This window comes from Nyctereutes procyonoides, unplaced genomic scaffold (genome assembly GCF_905146905.1).
Source record: "Nyctereutes procyonoides isolate TBG_1078 unplaced genomic scaffold, NYPRO_anot_genome, whole genome shotgun sequence".
Classification (NCBI taxonomy): domain Eukaryota; kingdom Metazoa; phylum Chordata; class Mammalia; order Carnivora; family Canidae; genus Nyctereutes; species Nyctereutes procyonoides.
Genome location: NW_026575146.1, coordinates 67,287,628 through 67,311,112, shown reverse-complemented (window position 1 = coordinate 67,311,112; position 23,485 = coordinate 67,287,628). Strand labels below are relative to the sequence as shown.

The 23,485-nt window shown below is 44.1% G+C and overlaps 1 protein-coding gene across 2 annotated transcripts in view; it reads left to right on the top strand.

Moving 5' to 3' along the window:
* The first annotated feature begins 17,587 nt into the window (after positions 1-17,587).
* LOC129500893 (zinc finger protein 773-like) overlaps positions 17,588-23,485 on the top strand; it is a 60,480-nt gene continuing 54,582 nt past the window's right edge. The window contains exons 1-3 of one of the 2 annotated variants that reach the window (XM_055311790.1): positions 17,588-17,798; positions 21,098-21,136; positions 22,740-22,866. In XM_055311790.1, the coding sequence (XP_055167765.1) occupies positions 21,122-21,136; positions 22,740-22,866 (142 nt within the window). In that variant the 5' untranslated portion in view covers positions 17,588-17,798; positions 21,098-21,121. The remainder of the gene's footprint in view (positions 17,799-21,097; positions 21,137-22,739; positions 22,867-23,485) is intronic. The other variant, XM_055311788.1, reaches the window with a different exon arrangement.

Here is a 23,485-nt window from a genome sequence, read left to right as displayed (position 1 = left end):
TTTATGAATCACTAAATTCTACACCTGAAATCAGTTTTACTGTATATGTTAACTAGAATTTAAATAAATTGAAATTTAAAAACTTTCAAAACTTCATGACAGCATTAAAGATTTGGGTGATTGAGAAGATATTTAAAATCTCTAAATGAGCCTAGTTTTAGATAATTATAGACATGCACATTTTAAATTCTTAGTAAGACACAAGAGACTAGAACAAAACATGAGAAGACAGGGACTTCTGTTTTCTGTTCCAGCCTGTAAGAAGCTGGAAATTGCCATTCCATCCTGAGAAAAAGCTGGAAATACTAGAAAATCAACTCTTCTTAGGTCCATAAGAGAAGTGAGTGGCAAGCCAAACTGCTGTTCCTCAAATTAATCCAACAGGGGAACAGAATGAAGGAAACCCAGGAGCTGACCCTCCTTCAGGAGCTCTGGTGCTGTGATAGGAGAACCTAAATCATCACACTTTGGGGGATTTTCCTCACAGTGAACATCAGAGAAAAACATTCATGTGCAGGGAGAGGGACAAAGGAACCAAAGAAAGGACTGCTCTCAGAAGAATCAGCTGGGGATTTTTCAGAGCCTGGAAAATATCCCAATCCTGGCCACTCTAGCCATCTTGTCCCACTTTCATGGGGGGGGGGGGAGATGGGGAAAAATGCATGAGATTCACAGCCTAGAAGCAAAGGCTTACTGAACAACTGAGACCTAATTGTTGTCCTGTAGTATGTTTCCTCTGATAACTTACCACTACTTATGACCACATTGCTAGAGGTCTATTTTCAGTGATTTCTTTTACTACTGCATCATGTCCAAGTATTAAGAAAAAATTATAACACATACTAAAAGGCTAAAAACAAATTTTGAAGAAACAGAGCAAGCATCAGAACCAAACACATAAGGCAGGGATGTTGGAATTATCAGGCCAGGAATTTAAAACAACTGTGATTAAGATGATAAGGGCTCTGATAGATAAAAGCAAACAAATACACAAAATACTAAAATAAACAACAACAACAAAAGAACAAAAAAAGAAAACCAAATAGAATATCCAAGGACTATGGAACAACTGAAAAAGTGTAGAAGGTGAATAATGGTAAAACCAGAAAGAAATGAAAGAGAGAAAGGAACAGAAAAAAGGTTTGAAACAATAGTGATTGAGACTTTCTCCCAAATTTATCAAATTTAAATATTCAGCTACTGATCCAGGAATCCCAGAGAACACCGCAGAAAAGATGCTAAAAGAAAAAAAGTACACCTAGGCATATCATTTTCAAACTACAGATAATCAGAGATGGAAAAAAACCTGAAAGAAGTCAGAGGAAGGAAACATTTTACCTCTAGAAGAGCAAAGATAACAACATCCAACTTTTCAAAAACCATGCAAGTAAGAAGAGTGGAGTACAATATTTAAATGTTGAGAGAAAAACCCTACCAACCTAGAATTCTATACCCTGTGAAATTATCCTTCAAAAGTGAAGAAGAAATAAAGAATTCTTAGAAAAACAAAAGTGGAGAGAATTTGTTGCTAGTAGACCTGCCTTGTAAGAAATGTAAAAAAAAAAAAAAAAGTTCTTTAGAGAAAAGGAAAATGATATGGCTCAGAAGCTCAGGTCTACAAAAAAAAAAAGTGTCAGAAAAGGAATAAGTGAGGTAAAATAAGAACTTATTTTCTTATTCTTAACTGATCTAGTTTCTTCCAAAAATAAGCATCAACATACTTGAGTATGTATGTGAATATATATATAAGTGATATGAATAACAGCAATGATACAAGAATTGAGACAGAGGAATTAGTATTATTTTGTTATATTAAGGGACGCACACACTACCTGTGAAATGGTAGGGTTATTTGAAAGTGGATTTGGATTAGCTGTAGATATATACTATAATCTCTACAGCAACCACTACACAAAATTAAAAAAAGAAAGAAGTTATGTTAAAAAGGAGAGAAAAGGGATCCCTGGGTGGCGCAGCGGTTTGATGCCTGCCTTTGGCCCGGGGCGCGATCCTGGAGACCCGGGATCAAATCCCATATCAGGCTCCCGGTGCATGGAGCCTGCTTCTCCGTCTGCCTGTGTCTCTGCCTCTCTCTCTCTCTCTCTCTCTGTGACTATCATAAATAAATAAATTTAAAAAAAATTAAAAAGGAGAGAAAATGGGATCTATAAAATGCACAATTAAAACTACAAAAAGTAGAAAAGGGGTGGAAGACGAAAATAGGAAGTATTAAATACTATCTCAATAAAAATGTTGCTTGCTAGATTGTAACAGTCACTGATTTACCCAGGCCAGAAATACATCCCCCTCCAACTCCCCATTGTGCCCTGTCTAGGGTCTTTTCTTTCTTGTCCCTGTCCTAGCATACTGAAAGTCATAAAGCAGTCTCCAAAACTTCAGTCAACATGTATTTTCCAAGGAACAACATAGGGAGAGCTGTGAGTGGGTGATGAGTGTTATTGTGGAGTTAAAAAGAAAACCACAGGCCCAAAATGTCAACTCAGGTTGAGTCCCCAAACTGGCACTTCATGTCTAATCTAATTGCAATTTCCACCTGCCCCAGAAATGTAGTCTTAACCAGCCAGGAATTTTCCAGGAATCCGCACCAATGAAGTAATCCGCCACATGGGCCCTCGCCATCCCCTAAAGGAATATGAGGTTGTCTGCATTGTGGGGTGTCGCCTGCAGTGGTGACATGGTCAGCCAGGGTCCACTCGAGGTCGAAAAGGGGGTGGGGGGATCCCTGGGTGGCGCAGCGGTTTAGCACCTGCCTTTGGCCCAGGGCGCGATCCTGGAGACCCGGGATCGAATCCCACGTCGGGCTCCCGGTGCATGGAGCCTGCTTCTCCCTGTGCCTGTGTCTCTGCCTCTCTCTCTCTCTCTGTGTGTGACTATCATAAAAAAAATTTTTAAAAAAAGGGCGGGGAGGGAGGGGATACGATGTGGTGACTTACAAAAAGTATGTATTTGTTCATTCAGATGGCCAAAATATATGTATCTGATTTAGTCCATAGTTCCTGGCTCACAGCTTCCAACACCTTTGGAATTTGCTAAGTGTTGACAGTGATAAAGTTGTCTTTTGCTAGCACCTCAGCTGATTGCCGGGAAAACCAACCTTGTGATTAGAGGGTTGGACATTTTAGTTCCTCCTTTCTCATTTCTCCCCACCTTTGGGGTGGGCAAGATGGGCTGGAGGTTGAACCAATACCCAGTGATTTAATCTACCAGGTTATGTAATGCAGCTTCCATAAAAACCCTAAAGGATGGAGTTCAGAGAGATTCCAGGTTGGTGAACACTGAGATTTCAGGAGTGTGGTGTACCTGGAGAAGAGCATGGACACTCGGTGCCCTGTCTTCATACCTGGCCATATGTGTCTCTTCCTGAGTTTTGTCCTTTTGTAATGAACTGGCAATCTAGCAAGAGTTTTGTGAGTTATTCCAGAAGATGGGGTAAACCTGAGGAGATCTTGAGAACCTCTGATTTTTAACCAGTGAGAAGCACAAGTAACAGCCTGGCTTGCAAATGGCATCTGAAATGGCAGGAGATTGAAGGTGAGGGTACAGTCTTGTAGGACTGAACGCTTAACTTGCAAATCTGATTTATTTCCTGATAGTGTCAGAATTGAATTTATTGCCTGATAGTGTCAGAATTGAAAAGCCATCTTGCTGGCTTTTAAGAATTGCTTGGTGTTGGAGCACCTGGCACTGTCTACTAAGCTTTGGAATCTTGGTTTTGGCTAAGGTCGTGATCTCAGGGTAATGAGATTGAGTCCCGCCTCAGGCTCTGCACTTAGTACATGGTCTGCTTAAGACTCCCTCCATCTCCTTCTGCTCTCCACCCCCTGCCCAAGTAAATAAATCTTTTTTTTTTTTTGCTTGGTATTGTGTGAGGACAGACACAGACACACACACATACACACACTTCTTGGAATCCAGCAACCTAATTTAGGGGCATATCCAGATTTGAAATGTTAAGTTGTTGAATAAAGCATGGGATATAGAGGCAAGGAGACCCATGAAAAGGACAGACACTGCAATAGATCTAGGAGAATTTGTGGTAGAGCTAGACCAGAGCAGCACTAGAGGAGAGATGTGATAAGAGCTTGGATAGATCATAGAGTCGATAAGGTTTCCTGCTGCATCCAATGTCTGTGAGTAAAAGGAGGGAGGTAGAAGACCATCCGAAGTTCATTTTTTTAGAAGGGGAGGGGAAGGACAGAGGGAGAGGGCAAGAGAGTATTGGGCAGGCTTCATGCCCAGCATGGCGGTGGACCTGGATTTTGAGCCCGACCCTGAGATCATGACCTGAGCCAAAATCAAGAATTGGATACTTAACTGACTGAGCCACTCAGGCACCCCTAAAGAAGGAGACTCTTAAGATTGTTATTTTAGATGGGCTCTGCAGTGAGGGTTGAGGCTTGAGACCAGAGGGCAGGACACAGGTGTGTGTGTATCCCTGATGCTCCTTCAGAGAGGAGCAGTTCCGGCTTAGGGTGAATTCTGGCATGTGTATGTAGAAAGGAAGGTCCAGGTGGGGTAAGGTGCAGGCCTGGCATGGAGACTGAGGTATGAGTTGCTGTAGGAGTTGGTGTAACTTCTCCACGTTGCAGGCTAAGCAAACCTTTGAGACCACTCCCTGTGGAACAAGGCAAAAGTCAGCTGAGTTAGTGGAGCAGCTGGGTCCCCAACCAGGCCACTGCTGCCTTTCCTCCCATCCACTGTCCAGTCAAGGACTCCCTGATTGCTATCTTCAAAGGATTATAGTACAAGGACTAGTAGTGCTCAGTGCCTCCCTTTAACTTAAGAATGTATAAAACAGTTATTAATTTGAACACTAATGAAGCAAAATCCCTGCAAATAGGTGCATATAGGCAAGCAATTAGAAATGAACCCATTGACTTATTAAATTTATTCAAATACTTAATCATGGTTTATTTTAAAAATTTTTATTGGAGTTTAATTTGCCAACATATAACACCGAGTGCTCATCCCGCCAAGTGCCCCCCTCAGTGCCTGTCACCCAGTCACCCCAACCCCCCGCCCACCTCCCTTTCCACTACCCCTTGTTCATTTCCCAGAGTTAGGTGTCTCTCATGTTTTGTCACCCTCACTGATATTTTCACTCATTTTCTCTCTTTTTCCCCTTTATTCCCTTTCACTATTTTTTATATTCCCCAAATGAATGAGACCATAAAATGTTTGTCCTTCTCCGATTGACTTATCTCACTCAGCATAATACCCTCCAGTTCCATCCACATCGAAGCAAAAGGAGGGTATTTGTCATTTCTAATGGCTGAGTAATATTCCATTGTATACATATACCACATCTTCTTAATCCATTCATCTTTTGATGGACACTGAGGCTTCTTCCACAGTTTGGCTATTGTGGACATTGCTGCTATAAACATTGGGGTGCAGGTGTCACGGCATTTCACTGCATCTGTACCTTTGGGGTAAATCCCCAGCAGTTCGATTGCTGGGGTGTAGGGCAGTTCTATTTTTAACTCTTTGAGGAACCTCCACATAGTTTTCCACAGTGCCTGCACCAGTTCACATTCCCACCAACAGTGCAAGAGGGCTCCCCTTTCTCCACATCCTCTCCAACATTTGTTGTTTCCTGTCTTGTTAATGTTCACCATTCTCATTGGTGTGAGGTGGTATCTCGTTGTTTTGATTTGTATTTCCCTGATGGCCAGTGATGCGGAACATTTTCTCATGTGCTTGTTGGCCATGTCTATGTCTTCCTCTGTGAAATCTCTGTTCATGTCTTTGCCCATTTCATGATTGAATTGTTTGTTTCTTTGCTGTTGAATTTAATAAGTTCTTTATAGATCTTGGACACTAGCCCTTTATCTGATATGTCTTTTGCAAATATCTTCTCCCATTCTGTAGGTTCTGTTAGTTTTATTGACTGTTTCTTTTGCTGCGCAGAAGCTTTTTATCTTGATGAAGTACAAATAATTCATTTTTGCTTTTGTTTCCCTTGCCTTCATGGATGTATCTTGCAAGAAGTTGCTGTGGTGAAGTTCAAAAAGGGTGTTGCCTGTATTCTCTAGGATTTTGATGGAATCTTGTCTTACATTTAGATCTTTCATCCATTTTGAGTTTATCTTTATGTATGGTGTAAGAGAATGTATAGTTTCATTCTTCTGCACGTGGCTGTCCAATTTTCCCAGCACCATTTATGGAAGGGACTGTCTTTTTTCCAGTGGATAGTCTTTCCTGCTTTGTCGAATATTAGTTGACCATAGAGTTGAGGGTCCACTTCTGGATTCTCTATTCTGTTACATTGATTTATGTGTCTGTTTTTGTGCCAGTACCACACTGTCTTGATTATCACAGCTTTGTAGTAACAACCTGAAATCTGGCATTGTGATGCCCCCTGCTATGGTTTTCTTTTTTTAATATTCCCCTGGCTATTTGGGGTCTTTTCTGATTCCACACAAATCTTAAGATGATTTGTTCCAACTCTGAAGAAACTCCATGGTATTTTGATAGGGATTGCATTAAATGTGTAAATTTCCCTGGGTAGCATTGACATTTTCTTTTTTTTTTTTAATTTTTATTTATTTATGAGAGAGAGAGAGAGAGAGAGAGGCAGAGACACAGGCAGAGGGAGAAGCAGGCTCCATGCACCGGGAGCCCGACGTGGGATTCGATCCCGGGTCTCCAGGATCGCGCCCCGGGCCAAAGGCAGGCGCTAAACCGCTGCGCCACCCAGGGATCCCCGCATTGACATTTTCATAATGTTAATTCTTCCAATCCATGAGCATGGAATATTTCTCCATCTCTTTGTGTCTTTCTCAATTTCTTTCAGAAGGGTTCTGTAGTTTTTAGGGTATAGATTCTTTACCTCTTTTGTTAGGTTTATTCCTAGGTATCTTATGCTTTTGGGTGCAATTGTAAATGGGATTGGCTCCTTAATTTCTGTTTCTTCATTCTCATTGTTAGTGTATAGAAATGCCACTGATTTCTGGGCATTGATTTTGTAACCTGCCACACTGCTGAATTGCTGTATGAGTTCTAGCAATCTTGAGGTGGAGTCTTTTGGGTTTTCTAGGTACAGTATCATGTCATCTGCAAAAAGGGAGAGTTTGACTTCTCCTTTGCCAATTTGAATGCATTTTATTTCTTTTTGTTGCCTGATTACTGAGGCTAGGACTTCTAGTACTATGTTGAATAGCAGTGGTGAGAATGGACATCCCTGTGGTGTTCCTGATCTTAGGGGAAAGGCTCCCAGTGTTTCCCCGTTGAGAATGATATTTGCTGTGGGCTTTTTGTAGATGGCTTTTAAGATGCTGAGGAATTTTCCTTCTCCCTACACTCTGAAGAGTTTTGATCAGGAATGGAGGCTGTATTTTGTCAAATGCTTTCTCTGCATCTATTGAGAGGATCACATGGTTCTTGTTTTTTTCTCTTGTTGATATGATCTGTCACATTGATTGCTTTATGAGTGTTGAACCAGCCCTGCATCCCAGGGATAAATCCCACTTGGTCATGGTGAATAATTTTCTTAATGTGTTGTTGGACCCTATTGGCTAGTATCTTGTTGAGAATTTTTGCATCCATGTTCATCAGGGATATTGGTCTGTAATTCTCCTTTTTGGTGGGGTCTTTGGTTTTGGAATTAAGGTGATGTTGGCCTCATAGAACAAGTTTGGAAGTATTCCATCTCTTTCTATCTTTCCGAACAGCTTTAGTAGAATAGGTATTGTTTCTTCTTTAAACGTTTGATAGAATTCCCCTGGGAAGCCATCTGGCCCTGAACTTTTGTGTCTTGGAAGGTTTTTGATGACTGCTTCAGTTTCCTCCCTGGTTACTGGCCTGTTCAGGTTTTCTGTTTCTTCCTGTCCCAGTTTTGGTAGTTTGTGGTTTTCCAGAAATGCGTCCATTTCTTCTAGATTGCCTAATTTATTGGCATATAGCTGCTCATAATAAGTTTTTAAAGTCATTTGTATTTCCTTGGTATTGGTGGTGATCTCTCCTTTTTCATTCATGATTTTATTAATTTGATTATTTTCTCTTTTTAATAAGGCTGGCTAATAGTTTATCTATCTTATTAATTATTTCAAAGAACCAACTCCTGGTTTTGTTGATCTGCTCTATAGTTCTTCTGGTCTCTATTACATTGAGTTCTGCTAGAATATTTATTAACTCTCTTCTTCTGCTGGGTGTAGGATATATTTGCTGTTCTTCTTTCCAGCTTCTTTAGGTGCAAGGTTAGCTTTTGTATTTGAGTTCTTTACAGTTTTTTTATGGATGCGTGTATGGCAATATATTTCCCCCTCAGGACTGCTTTTGCTGTATCCCAAAGATTTTGAATGGTTGTATCTTCATTCTCTTTAGTTTCCATGCATCTTTTTAATTCTTCTCTAATTTCCTGGTTGACCCTTTCATGTTTTAGCAGGATGGTCTTTAACCTCCACGTGTTTGAGTTTCTTCCAAATTTCTTCTTATGATTGAGTTCAAGTTTCAAAGCATTATGGTCTGAAAATATGCAGGGGACAATCCCAATCTTTTGGTATCAGTTAAGACCTTATTTGTGACCCAGTATGTGGTCTATTCTGGAGAAAGTTCCATTTGCTCTTAAGAAGAATGTGTATTCAGTTGCGTTTGGATGTAAAGTTCTGTAAATATCTGTGAAATCCATCTGGTCCAATGTATCATTTAAGGTTCTTGTTTCTTTGGAGATGTTGTGCTTAGAAAATCTGTCAATTACAGAAAGTGCTGAGTTCAAGTCTCCCAGTATAAGTGTATTATTATCTAAATATGTCTTAACTTTGGTTATTAATTGATTGTTATACTTGGCAGCTCCCAGATTAGGGGCATAAATATTCATGATTGTTAGGTCCTCTTGCTGGATAGATCCTTTAAGTATTATATAGTGTCCCGCTTCATCTCTTACTACAGTCTTTGGGAAAAACTGTCATTTGTCTGATAAGGGGATGGCTACCCCTGCTTTCTTTTGAGGACCATTTAATGGTAAATGGTTCTCCAACCTTTAATTTCAGGCTGGAGGTGTCCTTAGGTCTAAAATGAGTCTGTTGTAGACAGAAAATAGGTGGGTCTTGCTTTTTTATCAGTCTGAAACTCTTTGCCTTTTGATGGGATCATTAAGCCCATTTACGTTCAGAGTTACTATTGAAAGATATGAATTTAGTGTCATCATGATACCTATTCAGTCTCTGTTTTTGTGGATTGTTTCCTTGGACTTCCTCTTTCTTTTACAGAGTCCCCTTTAATATTTCTTGCAGAGCTGGTTTGGTGGTCACATATTCTTTCTGTGTCTGCCTATCTTGGAAGCTCTTTATCTCTCCTTCTATTCTGAATGAGAGCCTTGCTGGATAAAGCATTCTTGGCTGCATGTTCTTCTCATTTAGGATCCTGAATATATCCTGCCAGCCCTTTCTGGCCTGCTAGGTCTCTGTGGAGAGGTCTGCTGTTAACCTAATACTTCTCCCTATAAAGGTTAGGGATCTCTTGTTTCTTGCTGCTTTAAGGATCTTCTCTTTATCTTTGGAATTTGCAAGTTTCACTATTAAATGTCGGGGTGTTGAACGGTTTTTATTGATTTTAGGGGGGATCTCTCTATCTCCTGGATCTGAATGCCTGTTTCCCTCCCCAAGTTAGGGAAGTTCTCAGGTATGATTTGTTCAAATACAGTTTCTGGACCTCTGTCCCCTTCGGCGCCCTCTGAAACCCCAATTAAATGTAGATTTTTCCTTCTGAGGCTGATATTTATTCCCCTTAATCTTTCCTCATCATCTTTTAATTGTTTTTCTCTTTTTTCCTCAGCTTCCTTCCTTGCCATCAACTTGTCTTCTATGTCACTCACTCTTTCTTCTACCTCATTAACCCTCGTCATTAGGACTTCCAGTTTGGATTGCATCTCATTTAATTGATTTTTAATTTCGGCCTGAGTAGATCTAACGTCTGCAGTCATGAAGTCTCCTGAATCCTTTATGCTTTTTTCCAGAGCCATCAGTAGCTTTATAATTGTGCTTCTGAATTGGCTTTCTGACATCTAATTGTAATCCAAATTCTGTAACTGTGGGAGAGAGTACTGTTTCTGATTTTTTCTTTTGTGGTGAGCTTTTCCTTCTAGTCATTTTGCTCAGTGCAGAGTGGCTAAAAACAAGTTGTACTGGAAAAAGGAAGGAAAAAGGGGGGAATACAAACAAAAAACAAGGAGGGGTATTTTATATACTCTGATTTTATATACTGTAAGTCCCTTGACTTCCCCTGGAGCTTTCCAGCGCTTCTTGGTTAAGAACTTGCTCTTCCCCTGTCCTTCCACCTGGTCTTCTGGGGGAGGGGTCTGCTGTGCTGATTCTCAGGTGTGTGCACCTGGAGGCGATGCCCTGCCCCCTGCCAGGTGCACGGTTCAGTGGGATCTGTTTATCCTGTGAGGCCCCTGCTCCCTGGCAGCCCCGCTCAGTGCCAGGCACAAGGTGACACCAGGAGGAACAACAATAGTGGCGGCGGCCAGCTCTCCAGCCCTAGAGTCAGCTCCTGCAGTAACTACTGCAGTCTCCCAGTCCGCAGGGGCCTGGATGCTCCAGGGGTGGGGGGCGTTGATCTGCACAGCTTGGAGCCACAGGGCAGCAAGAGTGTCCTTGCTGTCCTGTGTCCTCCCGGCCTCCACCTGTCCCAAGGGGAGTGCCGGATCCTGGGCTATGTCCCCTGGGGCCTTGGGCTCCGGGACCTGTGCCGCTGGAATCGCGCTCCCAGGGCCCCGCATCCCCCTCTTTGTGGAGCCGCCACCTGAGCTGCTCCCGAGGCCCCACCCTAAAATTTTTTAAAGAAGATTTTATTTATTTATTCATGAGAGACACACACACAGAGAGGCAGAGACGACATAGGCAGAAGGAGGAGCAGGCTCCATGCAGGAAGCCCAAGTCGGGACTCAATCCTGGGACTTCGGGACCATGCCGTGAGTCAAAGGCAGCCACTTAACTGCTGAGCCACCTGGGCATCCCCTTTAATCATTGGTTTATTTTTTTTTTTAAGATTTTATTTTTATTTCTTTTTTTTTTTCTTTTTTTTTTTTATTTATGATAGTCCTACAGAGAGAGAGAGAGAGAGAGGCAGAGACACAGGCAGAGGGAGAAGCAGGCTCCATGCACCGGGAGCCCGACGTGGGATTCGATCCCGGGTCTCCAGGATGCGCCCTGGGCCAAAGGCAGGCGCCAAACCGCTGCGCCACCCAGGGATCCCGATTTTATTTTTTTTTCATTCAAGAGAGACAAACAGAGAGAGGCAGAGACACAGGCAGAGGGAGAAGCAGGCTCCACGCAGGGAGCCCTACATGGGACTCGATCCTGGGTCCCCAGGATCACGCCCTGGGCCAAAGGCAGTGCTAAACTGTTGAGCTACTGGGGCTGCCCTAACCATTGGTTTAAATGTTAACTTACCTTTGAGTATTGTCTTATGATGTAAGTTTTGTGTATCACATCCTCTTAAAATCTTAAAATGTGGGAAAAATACATAATCAAAATTTTAAAGCCCAACCACTTCACTTGTACTGAGAACTTAGACAAAACCATTAGTGCTGTGGACAGTGATAGTGGCTACATAGTGTGTACTGCATATGTGTGGTATCGATATCAGCTCTACAAGGTGCAAAACAGTCTTATTCACATCTTATGGAATAAGGGCACTGATGGTTAGGAAGGTTCAGTCTTTTCCAGAGTCACACAGCTAGTCAGAGGCAGCACTGAGGCCTGAGGAGCTCAGTTTGGACCATGGTGGGGGTTCAGCTGGTAAGATCCTACCCTGGTTACCCAGTTCTCCTGGCCTCCCTCCTTCCAGAGGGTCCCATTGTGGTGACAAATGCTTCTGGACCCTGCACCAATGAGATGAGAGTCTCCCAGGCTCTCACCCACCCTAACTTCTACCCCAGTGGTTCAAGTGATCCAATATAGGGAATGGTGATGTTCCAAGAATCTTCATCTGTTCTTCTCTCTCTTTCAGGGCTGACAGTCCTGTGGTTCCACAAAGTCCAGGGTCCTGAACTCAATCTGGGTTCTGCAGGTCAGTTCCATTGTTGACAACCAACCAGGTAAGATGTACTGTGCATCCTGGGAACAGATCCAGTGTTCAAATGCCTGCAGTTGAGACTTAGCTGGCATTGTTTAGGAAGCTTCCCAACTGTTTATATCTGTTGGGACAGGGGGTGAGGTGGCAACTGGTGGGGTGAGAGGTCAGGACACACAGGGATCAGGCCTAGCATGACAGCCTTGGATTCCAGGCCTCTAATCTGAGGACAGTGCGACCTAGGGAAAGTTTGGAGCTATGGAGGTAGTGATCTGATCAGAACTTTAACAGATTACCATGGCTACAGAGTGGAGGATAGACTGGTGTCTATAGATAGACACTCCAGCAGGTGACTGCTGCTTAGTGGCCAGACAGGAAGGAGGGGGGTTGCTTTCTGGGTGCATTCTGCACAGAGTTGCCACAGAGTGAGGAGGCTGGGAGATGACATGGAAAGGTGGAATCAGGGATTGGCTTTGTTTGGAAGGATGAATATTCTATCAAGTAGTATGTCAAGTCCGTGGTAGAAGGGATTTTCGGAGGAAATGTGAAGAATCAGGCCGCCCAGACCCCTCCATGTGGAGCCTCTGCCCAAGCACATTCTGAGCAGTTCCCAGGGCCGCGCAGCCCCCTGTGCGGAGCCTCTGCCTGAGCCGCTTCCGAGCTGCGCCCGGGACCGCACAGCTAGCTCCCTGCGGAGCCGCTGCCTGAGCCGCCTCCAAGCGGCTCCGGGGCCCCGCCGGATGCACGCTGCAGCCCTTTAGGGAGCTCGGCCGCGTTGTGTGGCGCGCTCTCCCTGGCACGCTGATGCTCTGTTAGTGTCCCAGGGAGGCTGAGGGCCTCCTGGAGCAGGATCCTCACCCCTCCTGGGATCCTGCTCCAACTCCCGGGAAGATTGGTGAAACCCCTGCTTCTCCAGGACGGGGCTTTCCTGTCCTGGGGACACTCGCTGAGGCCTTAGCCCTGGTCCTCGCAGGGCCCCCCCACTTGAATGCCTTTTGTTTCTTTCTTCCCCCGCCCCGTCTTCCTACCGTGATAAAAGCGTGAACTCTTCTCACTGTAGCATTCCAGCTGTTCTCTCTTTAAATCTCAGGCTGAATTCATAGGTTTTCAGGATGATTTGAAAGTTATTTAGGTAATTTGGTGGGGACAGGTGACTTGCGGACCCTACTCTTCCACCATCTTGCCCCCTCCTACTCTGTTTTCCGTTTAAAATGGTTTCTAGGCAACGGTTTCAGGAGGGTCAATGAGAAAGCCATCTGACATTGGCCACCTGAGCTGCATGGTGATTGGCCACCTGAACCAGGCCACCCCGAGAGCGTGTGTGATTGGCCGGGGCATGGCAGTGACATCACAGAAAAGCATTCTGATGCACCTGGGCTGATATAAAAGCATGACAACCGCGCAGGTCCCCGTGATGACAGAGATGGCACTTCAGCCACAGATCTCCCGGCTCTCCCTCAGGTTGTCTGCCCTGTTTTCTGCCCATGCCCATGGCAAGCCCCCGGACCACCCTCCTGCCCCAGTCCTCTCGCCAAGACTTTGGGCTCCACCTGCATGTTTGTACATCCATTCATCCCCCTCTGTGGTCCTGAGAGTCCACGAACCCACAGCAGGCGACTCCTGCTCCCATTTCCCACTGAGAGGTTGGCCTGGCTACTCACTGACATATTCTCATGTGGACTGTGGGAGCGGGACACCGGGAATCGGTACCATGGATACTCAGGCAGAGGGGAAATGCCTCTCCGACACCTCTGGGGTCAACCCGGGGCTCAACACAGGAAAGCTGTGAGTCCCCGTCCTGAAAGAACCCAGGACACTCACTGCTTCTCTGGAGCTCTCCAACCCAGCTCAGTACAGGGCACATGAATGCCCTAAACCTCCACTCCACCCCCATGTGTACAGTGTCTGCAGTGCCTCCAGGCACCCGGCAGAGAAGGCATTGTATGAAACAGTAAGTCCTGGGAGAAGGAGTCACCACATCACTGGATATGGTGGGGGCCATTGGAACACGGGCCCTCAGACCACGAGCTGCCTGCCCCAGCTCAGTAGTGGACAAATGGATGCTCCAGATTCCTGGCTGACCAGGCGCCCATACACCACAAACCCTCGAACACAGCAGGACATGGAGAAATTCACTTCCCAGAACAGAGCACCTACCAGGATCCCTCAGACTGGGAACCCTCTTAACCCTCGTGCCCCCGGGCATGTGAGTCACCCAGACACTGGATCCCTATCAAAATACCATGGACTTTCTTCAGAGAGTTGGAACTAATTATTTTAAGATTTGTGTGGAATCAGAAAAGACCCGAATAGCCAGGGGAATATTGAAAAAGAAAACCATAGCTGGGGGCATCACAATGCCAGATTTCCCCTGAAGTTTTTGCAAATTTAAAATGTGGGATGTCAGTGTGGAGTAGGTCATTCTGGGTGGGTGTTGGCCACTCCCTTTCCCTGTCTTTCCCCTAGGACCGTCCTTTTCCTGGCCCAGACGGTTGCTCACAGTGAGCTATAGGAGGGCCCCAGGCACCTGATAGGGTAGACATTACTTCTGCAACATCAAGAGAGGCTCAAAAGAATGTGGCTCTCCCATGGAGCATCTCTTCTGCATCTACCATTGTGTGATGGAGACAGTGGACAGTAGCCACATCTCATTTCTTTTTTTCCTCACTAATATTTCTACTCTGACTTTCGGCTCTCATCTTTTCCCTTTCATTGCTTCCTTGGAAGGCTGCACATATCCTTAAGTAGTCTCTGAATACCAGCTACTGTGTTGGAATCACACACTCCTCTGTCTGTACCCAATCTTGTATCAGTGCTCACCAGTTACCAGCAGCTATGGCCTTGTTGAAAGTCATTGGCAGGGGAGGGGTTTGGGAGCCCACCTCTCATTCCTGCACTTACCCCTCTCTTGGGTCCTTCCCTAGAACCCCAGGGCTCTCTCATCATGGGAGCATGTGAGGCTGAGCTCTGCACAGCAGGCCTTCCTCTCACTGTCTCCAGGCCCCCCTGCCCATCAGCAGGCCCATGGCCTCATCCATGGGTGTGTCTGACACACATTCCTGATGGGGCTATCTCTTCCCCCACAGAGTTAGTATGTACTTTACCAGCATTTCTTTGCTTCCAGGTTGCTGGCATGGAGCCCAGGATGAGGAGGCACCTTCAGAGCAAGGTGTTTCTGCAGGAGCGTCACTAGTCAGGACCCCAAAGCCAGGCCCATCCATCCTGGAGGCCCAGTCCGTGAGATGTGTGGCCTGTTCTTTAAAGACTTTGTGCTGGGCTGAGCATGATGGAACACACTCTGAGCAAGGCCTGTGCACTCGTGGGGCAAACCTGCAGCAGCATCAAAAGAAGCAGACTAGAGATAACTTTCCATAAAGGATGAAGGGAGCCCTTTGTTTGGACCTTGTAGCTTATATGACAGATAAGACCTTGGCATGGAGGGAGAGTAGAGAGGACTTCACAGCCTTACTACCCTGCTAGCCACTCACAGTGGGTTGAAGCCACACAGGAACACCAAGTAGAGAGGCCTTTGAAAGTGGACAGAATGATTGTAAGTGGACTTGGTATGGGAAAGCCTTCAGCCTCAAGATATACATGTAGGGTACCAGAAAGTCTACCCTGGGGAATGGCCTTAGGAGTGCAGTGAAAATGGGATGTTTTTAGGTACAACTCTAACCTCAGTAAACATTTTAGCAATCACTGTGAAGAAGGGTCTTGAAGTGTAGCCAGTGTGGGAAAATCCACACTTACTAGTCACCAGGAAGTTCATACTGTAGAAAGAGTGCAGTGAATGCAGGAAGTCTTTTACATATAACTCCAGTCTCCTTAAACAGTAGTGAGTTCACGCTGGAGAATGGCCTTCTTTGTGCAGTGAATGTGGGAAGGCCTTCATCAGAAAGTCCCACCTCCTTCAGCATCATAAAATGTGGAAACTTCTTCCCTTTTTTTCTTTTTTTTTTTTTTGAGGCTTCTTTACAGGAAAATTTGGTCTTACTGAACGCCAGAGAATACACCAGGCCAAGGTTTTATAAGGTTTTATGAATTCAGCATATAGCAAGGCCTTTGCTACTAAGTCTTGCATCATTGGTCACCAGAAAATGCACACTGGAGGACACTTTACAAGTACAGCTGATGTGGGGAAGTGTTTCAGTGCAAACCAATCTCGTTAAGCATCAGAGAATTCACACTGGGTAAAGGCATTGGGAGTGCAGGGAATGTGAGAAATTCTTGAGCCAAGACTCCCATCTCATTCAGGACCAGAGAAAGAACTTGAACTTGTGAGTAGAGCAAATGGGGAAAGATTTCTGCCAAAAGTATGTTTTAAATTAGCACTGGGGAAAAAAAGCTAATACATAGTTTTAAAAGTTGTGGTAAATTTCACATTATACCATCTTGTTTTTAGGGGTACAGTTCAGGAATGTTAAGTATGGTCACCTTGTACCATGGATATCCATAACTCTTTTCATCTTGTTAAACCTAATTCCATTACCTAACTAGCCATTTTTGCCTTCCCTGGCCTTTGCACATCATTTTCTTTATTTTCTCTATCCATTCATCTGCCCATGGACCATGAGTTGCTTCTACCTCTTTTGGCTATTTTGAATAATGCTACTATGGACATGAGTATACCAATATTTCTTTTAACACCTTACTTTCCAAAAAAGATTTCTTCAGTACCTTGCTTTCCAATTATTTTTGCATATATCCTCAAAAAGAATTGCTGAATCATATGGCAATATGGTCAGTTTTTTGAGGAACTGTTTTTCATAATATTTGCACCATTTTACAGCCTTCATCCTTTTCTGTTTTTCAGTGTTCAGAAGCCTCCTTTCCCCATGTGGTAAGTCACTCGCTCTTTTCAGATGGGGCTTAGAATCTTAGAATAGAATGGATGGAGTAGGGAATGGAATACATGGAGAAAGGGCTGGGCATAATCCCCAGGAAGATTTTACTTATATGAGAGTGAGCACCAGTTGAGGTGGGGCAAAAGGAGAGGGTCAAGCAGACTCCCCCGGATCAGGGAGCCAGAGGCAGGCCAATCCCAGGATCCTGAGATCATGACCTGAGCCAAAATCAGATGCTTCACCAACTGAGCCACCCAGGCGCCTCTCTACCTTTTTTCTAACAGAAAAACTACAGAATCAATGGATTCCGCTCTAACATGTACTTGAAAAGCAGTAAGAGTATTTTAGGTCTCAGCTGTGGGTGGATGCACTTTGTGTCTGAGTGACCGTTTGTAGTTTTGGGGAATGTCTGAAAACGTGTCTGTTTTGTGATCAGCACAGGCTACGTTCCACTGAAATCTGGGTGTGGCCCTTCCAAGAAGCCAGAGCCCCGCCCCGCTCCGCCCTCAAAACCTGCGGAGATCCTGATCCAGCCCCTTTCTTGGTGTGGCTAGAAAACACCCGGGGATCAGGAAGAAGGGAGACCTGTAGGGGTTCCGTTGCTCCGTCAGAACTACACTACCCGGAAGGCAGTGCGCCGTGCGTCCCCTCCACTGAACCAATGAGGGCTCGACGAGAGGCACTTCCGCCCGATGGACAGCGTCGGGGCGAGCTTTCCGGCGTGGGCCTCCAGCGACATCTTGTAAACTTCGTCCTGTCTCCGGTCGGGATCCTTGGCTCGCCTGAGGTGAGGGCTCAGGATGCGCTGCGGCGGCTCCGCTGAGATTCGGCGTAGCTGTCGCCGGGACTGAAGGCTACGCTGCCACGGTGTCCCTCCCTCCGCACCCGGCCACAGCTGCCGTGGCGATTCCCATTCAGGTAAGCGCTGCGTTTCTCTGGGCCAGCACCCAACTCTTCATCCTGCATTAGAATTTCGTGTTTTTGTCCTCAGGAGGGTCCTGTTTACTTTGGTCTTCCAAATTTTGAAATAAGACTTGCCTGAAGAGACTTGCACAGAAAGTACGTGTGCAGTTGAATAACCAACTGTAAAATTAGTACCTGTAATTATTGCTGTTAACCTTAGAAATAAAACGGGCAGTTTTTTTTTACCACCCAAAATGGGTTTATTTGGGTTTAACTCGGGAATACAAGAGTATTGCATCCAGGCAAGTCTGGAAAGGGCTGCTCTGAACAAAGCTCTTTGGGCAAAGTGGGCGTCGTGAGTATAGTGGCTTCTCTTTGGCTGGGCTGTTGGCAGGGATAGTCAAGTAGTAGCTCCTGGGAGAGTCCACCTCTTTTCCTGTGAGTCCGCACAAGAAAACAGCATTTGTAGGGTTGAGAGCTTCTCCTGCCGACCTGATCTCTCCGTTTTAATTATATTCACACTGGCCAAGTGAGGAAATGAGTTATAAATAAGACCGAGAAGCCAGCTGTGCAAGTCTTTCCACAATTAACCCAGTCTCCGAAGTTAGACTGTTGTCTGTTTCAAGTAAGCATATTTTATTGTCTTGACAGTTTGAGCAACTATGTGGGAAATACTCAGCATCATAGTATTAATAGTTTCCATGTGACTTCAAACACTATGAAAGGACTGACATCACAATCACATCACAATAGTATATTGTGACTAACTTTTTACATCTATCCATTTTTCTGTGCCATATTCTATGGTATGGATACTTGGAAAACATGTCTTTGTTTTTGCCCATGGTTTTCTGCATTTATAAAAACATTGCTACAATATCCACATTTTCTAGGATATACAAGCACACAGTTGTCTAGCATATATATATTAAACATGGATTTCCATAATCAGAGATTTAAATTTACTTTATAATGCCAAACTGGCTTTCCAAAATGTTACCAATCTATATACCAGTAGCAGCTTACAATATTTATGAATTTTTACAGTCTTATTAGTTCTAGGTAGTGTCAGGCTTGTGAGGTCAACCTTACTGAGTTTTGCTTTTAATGGTTACCATTACATTTGCCTTCTTAGAAAGTGCTTGCCGGAATTCTTGTTTACATACAGAAGATTTCAGTTTATTAAATGTTAAAATTTTAAATTTATTTTAACAATTATGGAGGATTCAAGAATTTGTGTAATTTTCACTCAACTGTTTAGCTTGCCATTTCAGTTATTATGACAACAGGAGCCCTTTATTATAGTGGGATTCTTTACTATGATGCTTTGGTTTAAAAAATCTATTCTATTCATTCATACGAGATGTAATTTTTGTCTTCCCAGCTAAGCATGTCCAGATGAAATTACTTTTTTGTGTGCATTTGAAGTGGAGGTCTAAATTTGTTTTGCTACACAGCAGTTTTATAAGCTGCTGTTTTAATGCTCTGTACTGCCACTGAAGCATCAAGACCCACGAGTGCCCTATTTTATGAGCTCTGGTCTTTTCAACCTAATTTCTGTGCGTATAGTTTTCTTACCAGAACAGCCTTATAATGTTATCACCTCTTTAGGAACAATTACTCTTGCATGCTAAAGTGATGTTTAATGTTTATTTTTAGTTACGTAGCCTTGTCACTTTAAAAGAAACTTCTCAAATTCTAAAATATTTGGGACACACAGGTATTTTAACAACAACAAAAAAAGATTTATTTAGGGGATCCCTGGGTCGCTCAGCGGTTTAGCGCCTGCCTTCGGCCCAGGGTGTGATCCTGGAGTCCCGGGATCAAGTCCCACATCAGGCTCCCTGCATGGAGCCTGCTTCTCCCTCTGTCCCTGTGTCTCTGCCTCTCTCTCTCTCTCATGACTAAATAATGACTAAATAAATAAATCTTTAAATCTTTTTTTTTTTTAAAAGATGTATTTATTTTAAGAGAGCACGAAGCTGGGGGAGGGGCAGAGGGAGTATGAGAATCCCAGGCATCTTGGGGAGGGGGGCGCTCCATCTCACAACCCTGAGATCACAACTTGAGCTGAAACCAAGAGTTGGATTTAGTGGACTGATCCATCCAGGTGCCCCCTGGCATCCTTAAGTAACATGCATAACATCAAGCTTTTTAGCTTTGGTTGCTCTGAATCTTTTAGTACTGTTGGGTTTGGGTTTTCTGGCTCCAGTTTATGAACTCTAGATGTGTGTTCTCTTCTCCACAGTCTTTTGTTTGTTCGTTTTGTTTGGTACTCTTTCTTAGGAATTTTGTCTAGATTTGTTATTTCTTTCTCATTTAATCTTACCCTTTACGTCTATTTGGCTGCATTTTTCTGTGAGATTCTTCTTCTCTAATGATGTAGTTTTCCTAAATTGTTTAGATTTATTAAAATTATTGTAGTTAAACTGTTTTCCCTTTCTGATCTTTATGTCATGTTACAAATTTTTGCTGTAAACACTGTAAAGTTAAAGTTTATCTGATAAACACTTAATGTTATCGTAAATTTTTATACTCTACACCCACAAGATTTTTGCTTTTTAAGTGATTATCATCTTTTATCATCTTCCTCTGGTACTACTGCTAGAGGAAATGATAGGATATTTTGCTAAAATAGGCAAAATTCAATAATTGTAAGGATAAAATGGAGAATGGAACAAAGGTTAGGTCCTAGCTTGTTTCCTTTCCTATAAGTTGAGAAATGCAATTACTCTGAACTGCAGGAGGCCAAAGCACCTTTCCTGGAGCTCCAACAACGTCTTTATCAGACATTCATTTGGAATGGATAATCAAGTAAATAGTAGTTTGGTTTAGTTCTCTACCACAGGAGAGAATATATTCGCAATATTTTTCTGAACATTTATTGAAAAAATTGAAAAAGAAGTATAAGGAGTCATGTACCTGACCAGCTATTAGGGCCAACTACAAAGTAGAGAAAGAGAAGAATGTATTTTTGGCACAGGAAGAATCAGAATAATAAGGAATAAAATGGAAGGGTCAGAGGCCCACCCAGACGTAAACTTGGACATAATTTATCTCTTTTTCTGGTTACTCATTAACCTGAGGGATGTTACTCAAACACAACACAACCTTAACAGGCTCTGTACTCCTAGAAAGACTTTCCTGAGGATGCGTGCATGCTTTTGGCATAACTCCATAACACCTTATACTTTCCTTTAAAAGTGCTTTCTTTATCCCTTTCAGCTTCCTTTACCTAAAATTATTAAATGTTTCACTTTTTTGTCTGTATTCCTGATGGGAATTAAACTAACATGGCCCTGCTCTTCCTGCAGGTTCTGCTTTCAGCAGAAGCACTTATGGACCCTGCACTGGTGAGTGTCAGGTGTCCAGGAACTTTTCCTGTACTCTTCCTGCCCTTGGTGTTTAGAGACTAAATAACCCCTTAAGCCCAGGTCAGAGGTTGTATGGAGAGAGATTCTCACTTTGGGCCAGCAACAGGGCAAGCTGTGAAAGATTGTCTTAGGGATCAGTATGTACCAAGCCTTGGGCTTGGAGGCAAGACTGAGATGCGAGTGTTAAGGGGAGTGTTCTAGGTCTCATAGGTCTTTGTTAGGTCTGCTGAGAACAGAAGGCAAGGAGATCAGAGTCAGGGTTCTGCTCTGATAGTGATGGTAGCAGCCACCCAATTTGGGAGCAGAGGAGAAATCCAAATCTGGCTAAGGTCTTCAGAAGCCACCCCTGATGATAGAATACACCAGAGACTGGGAGAGAGGGAGACAAGGGGGTCATTACTGCGGCTAGTACTGTGGTCTAGGTTGGTATTCATTGTAGCTGGGCCAAAGTGGTAGATGAGGTAGGAGAAATATTTGGCTTCTGGATTTGTTTTTAATGTAGGGCTGACCTCAAAGATGACTCCATGGCTTTTGTAGAGATACATTTGGGTGAGACTATCAAGAAATTAGGTTTGGACTATGTTGAGTCTCATATGTTTCAGAGACTCCCAAGGATGGGTGGCAAATTGATAGCTGGTCATTCAGCTCCCAAGACATCCACACTGTGGCATCTGGTGTGTATCCTGAGATAGGACTCTGGATCTGATCGAGGAGGAGGCATGTTCAGATCATAGTGGCATTGCCATTGGAGGACAACGGAGGAGAGCTGCAGAGGATAGATGGCACAAAGATGGACAAGCCAGAATAGTCAGAATTAGCAGGAATGTAGCATGAGGTATGGGGAGAGGAAACTCCGACAGGTAGCCAGATTTTCATGGGAGTAATCATGAGACCACAGCAATAATGGAGGTGAGTTGGTAAAGTCACACTGGTCCTTACTCACTCTTCTGTGCACTCACCCAACCAGGCTTTTGTGGTGGTTCTGTCAGGAGGTCATCAGATTAGCTTACATAAAGTGTGTTATTGGGACATAGGTTGTACCTGGTGAACTGGCAAAAAGACATAATGTGCAATATAGAAGTGGAGTGTGACCAAGGGTATTTAGATCTGCATGTGGTCTAAGCCAAGAACAAGGTCAGGTGGAGAAGCCCCTTCTGTGCAGGGCTGGAGGCCATTGGAAGTTGGAATCTATTGCACTTGAAGCATTTCCTAGATTCCACACACAGACAAAAGTCAGTATCATGGGCCAAGTAGTGATGGGGATCAGATGTATGCTGTATGATGGAGGTGTGATCCAATGAGTAGAAATTTAAGAGAATGCTAGGCCCAACATGGTTGTCTGGGAGGCATGATTCTTGGGACTCTTAGATGTCTTGAGGAAAGGATGGGGATCCTGCATCTCAGGCCCAGAGCTCAGAAGGCATCTGTCTGAGCACTTGCCTCTTTGTTGATACTGCTTAAGTTGGAGAGCAAAGGAAGATGATGAGCAGGGAAGTGAGTGAATTTGGGCTGGGGTTTAGGGTAGTTTACAGGGTCCTGCAGAAGAGGCTGCTTATGGACACAACTGTCCTCATCATCACAGGGCTCTTTGACCTTTGAGGATGTGGCTGTGTACTTTTCCCAGGAGGAATGGAGGCTTCTTGATGAGGCTCAGAGACACCTGTACCGTGATGTGATGCTAGAGGTCTTTGCACTTTTTGCATCATTGGGTAAGGCCCCCTCACACCAGCCCCAGTTCCCTGGGCTGATCTGTCTTTCCTCCTCTTTCTGGGTGCCGAGGCTGGGGCATATATACTACAGCTCTTTTCACAAATAGCTCCAATACTCCCTGTTCTGAAGCTCTTTCAGTAAAGGTTTCCATGCTATTTTTGTTTCCTGAGGTTGTTTTGGGGTTGGTTGCCTTGGTGCTGCCCTCTTAGCTGGCCTGTCTTTCCCTTAAAGCCTTGCATCTTCTAAATCCCATGTTGTCCAGTTGGAGCTAGAACACTGCATACATGACAAAGTCGATATGACCCCCAATGGGGGAAGATGTGATGTATAGCTGGGAATCCTGTCAGGAACATGACATGGCCTGGGCTCTACACTGTTTGATGCCAAGGTCAGAGGCTCCTCCTCTTTCTTGATACTTTGCCCACTTGTTACTTTTCCATTCAGAAGAGACCTGAGAGTATATATACCTCCCCTGTCTTCTGTCCTTCTTTGGGGCCTCCACCAATTATCGCTCCTTCTGCTATGCTCTCCAATATTGGCCTACACTAAATGTGTCCATGCCCTTAAAATAATACTTGAACACTGGTAGCCAAAGCCCTGGCAAGAACACATTTCGTA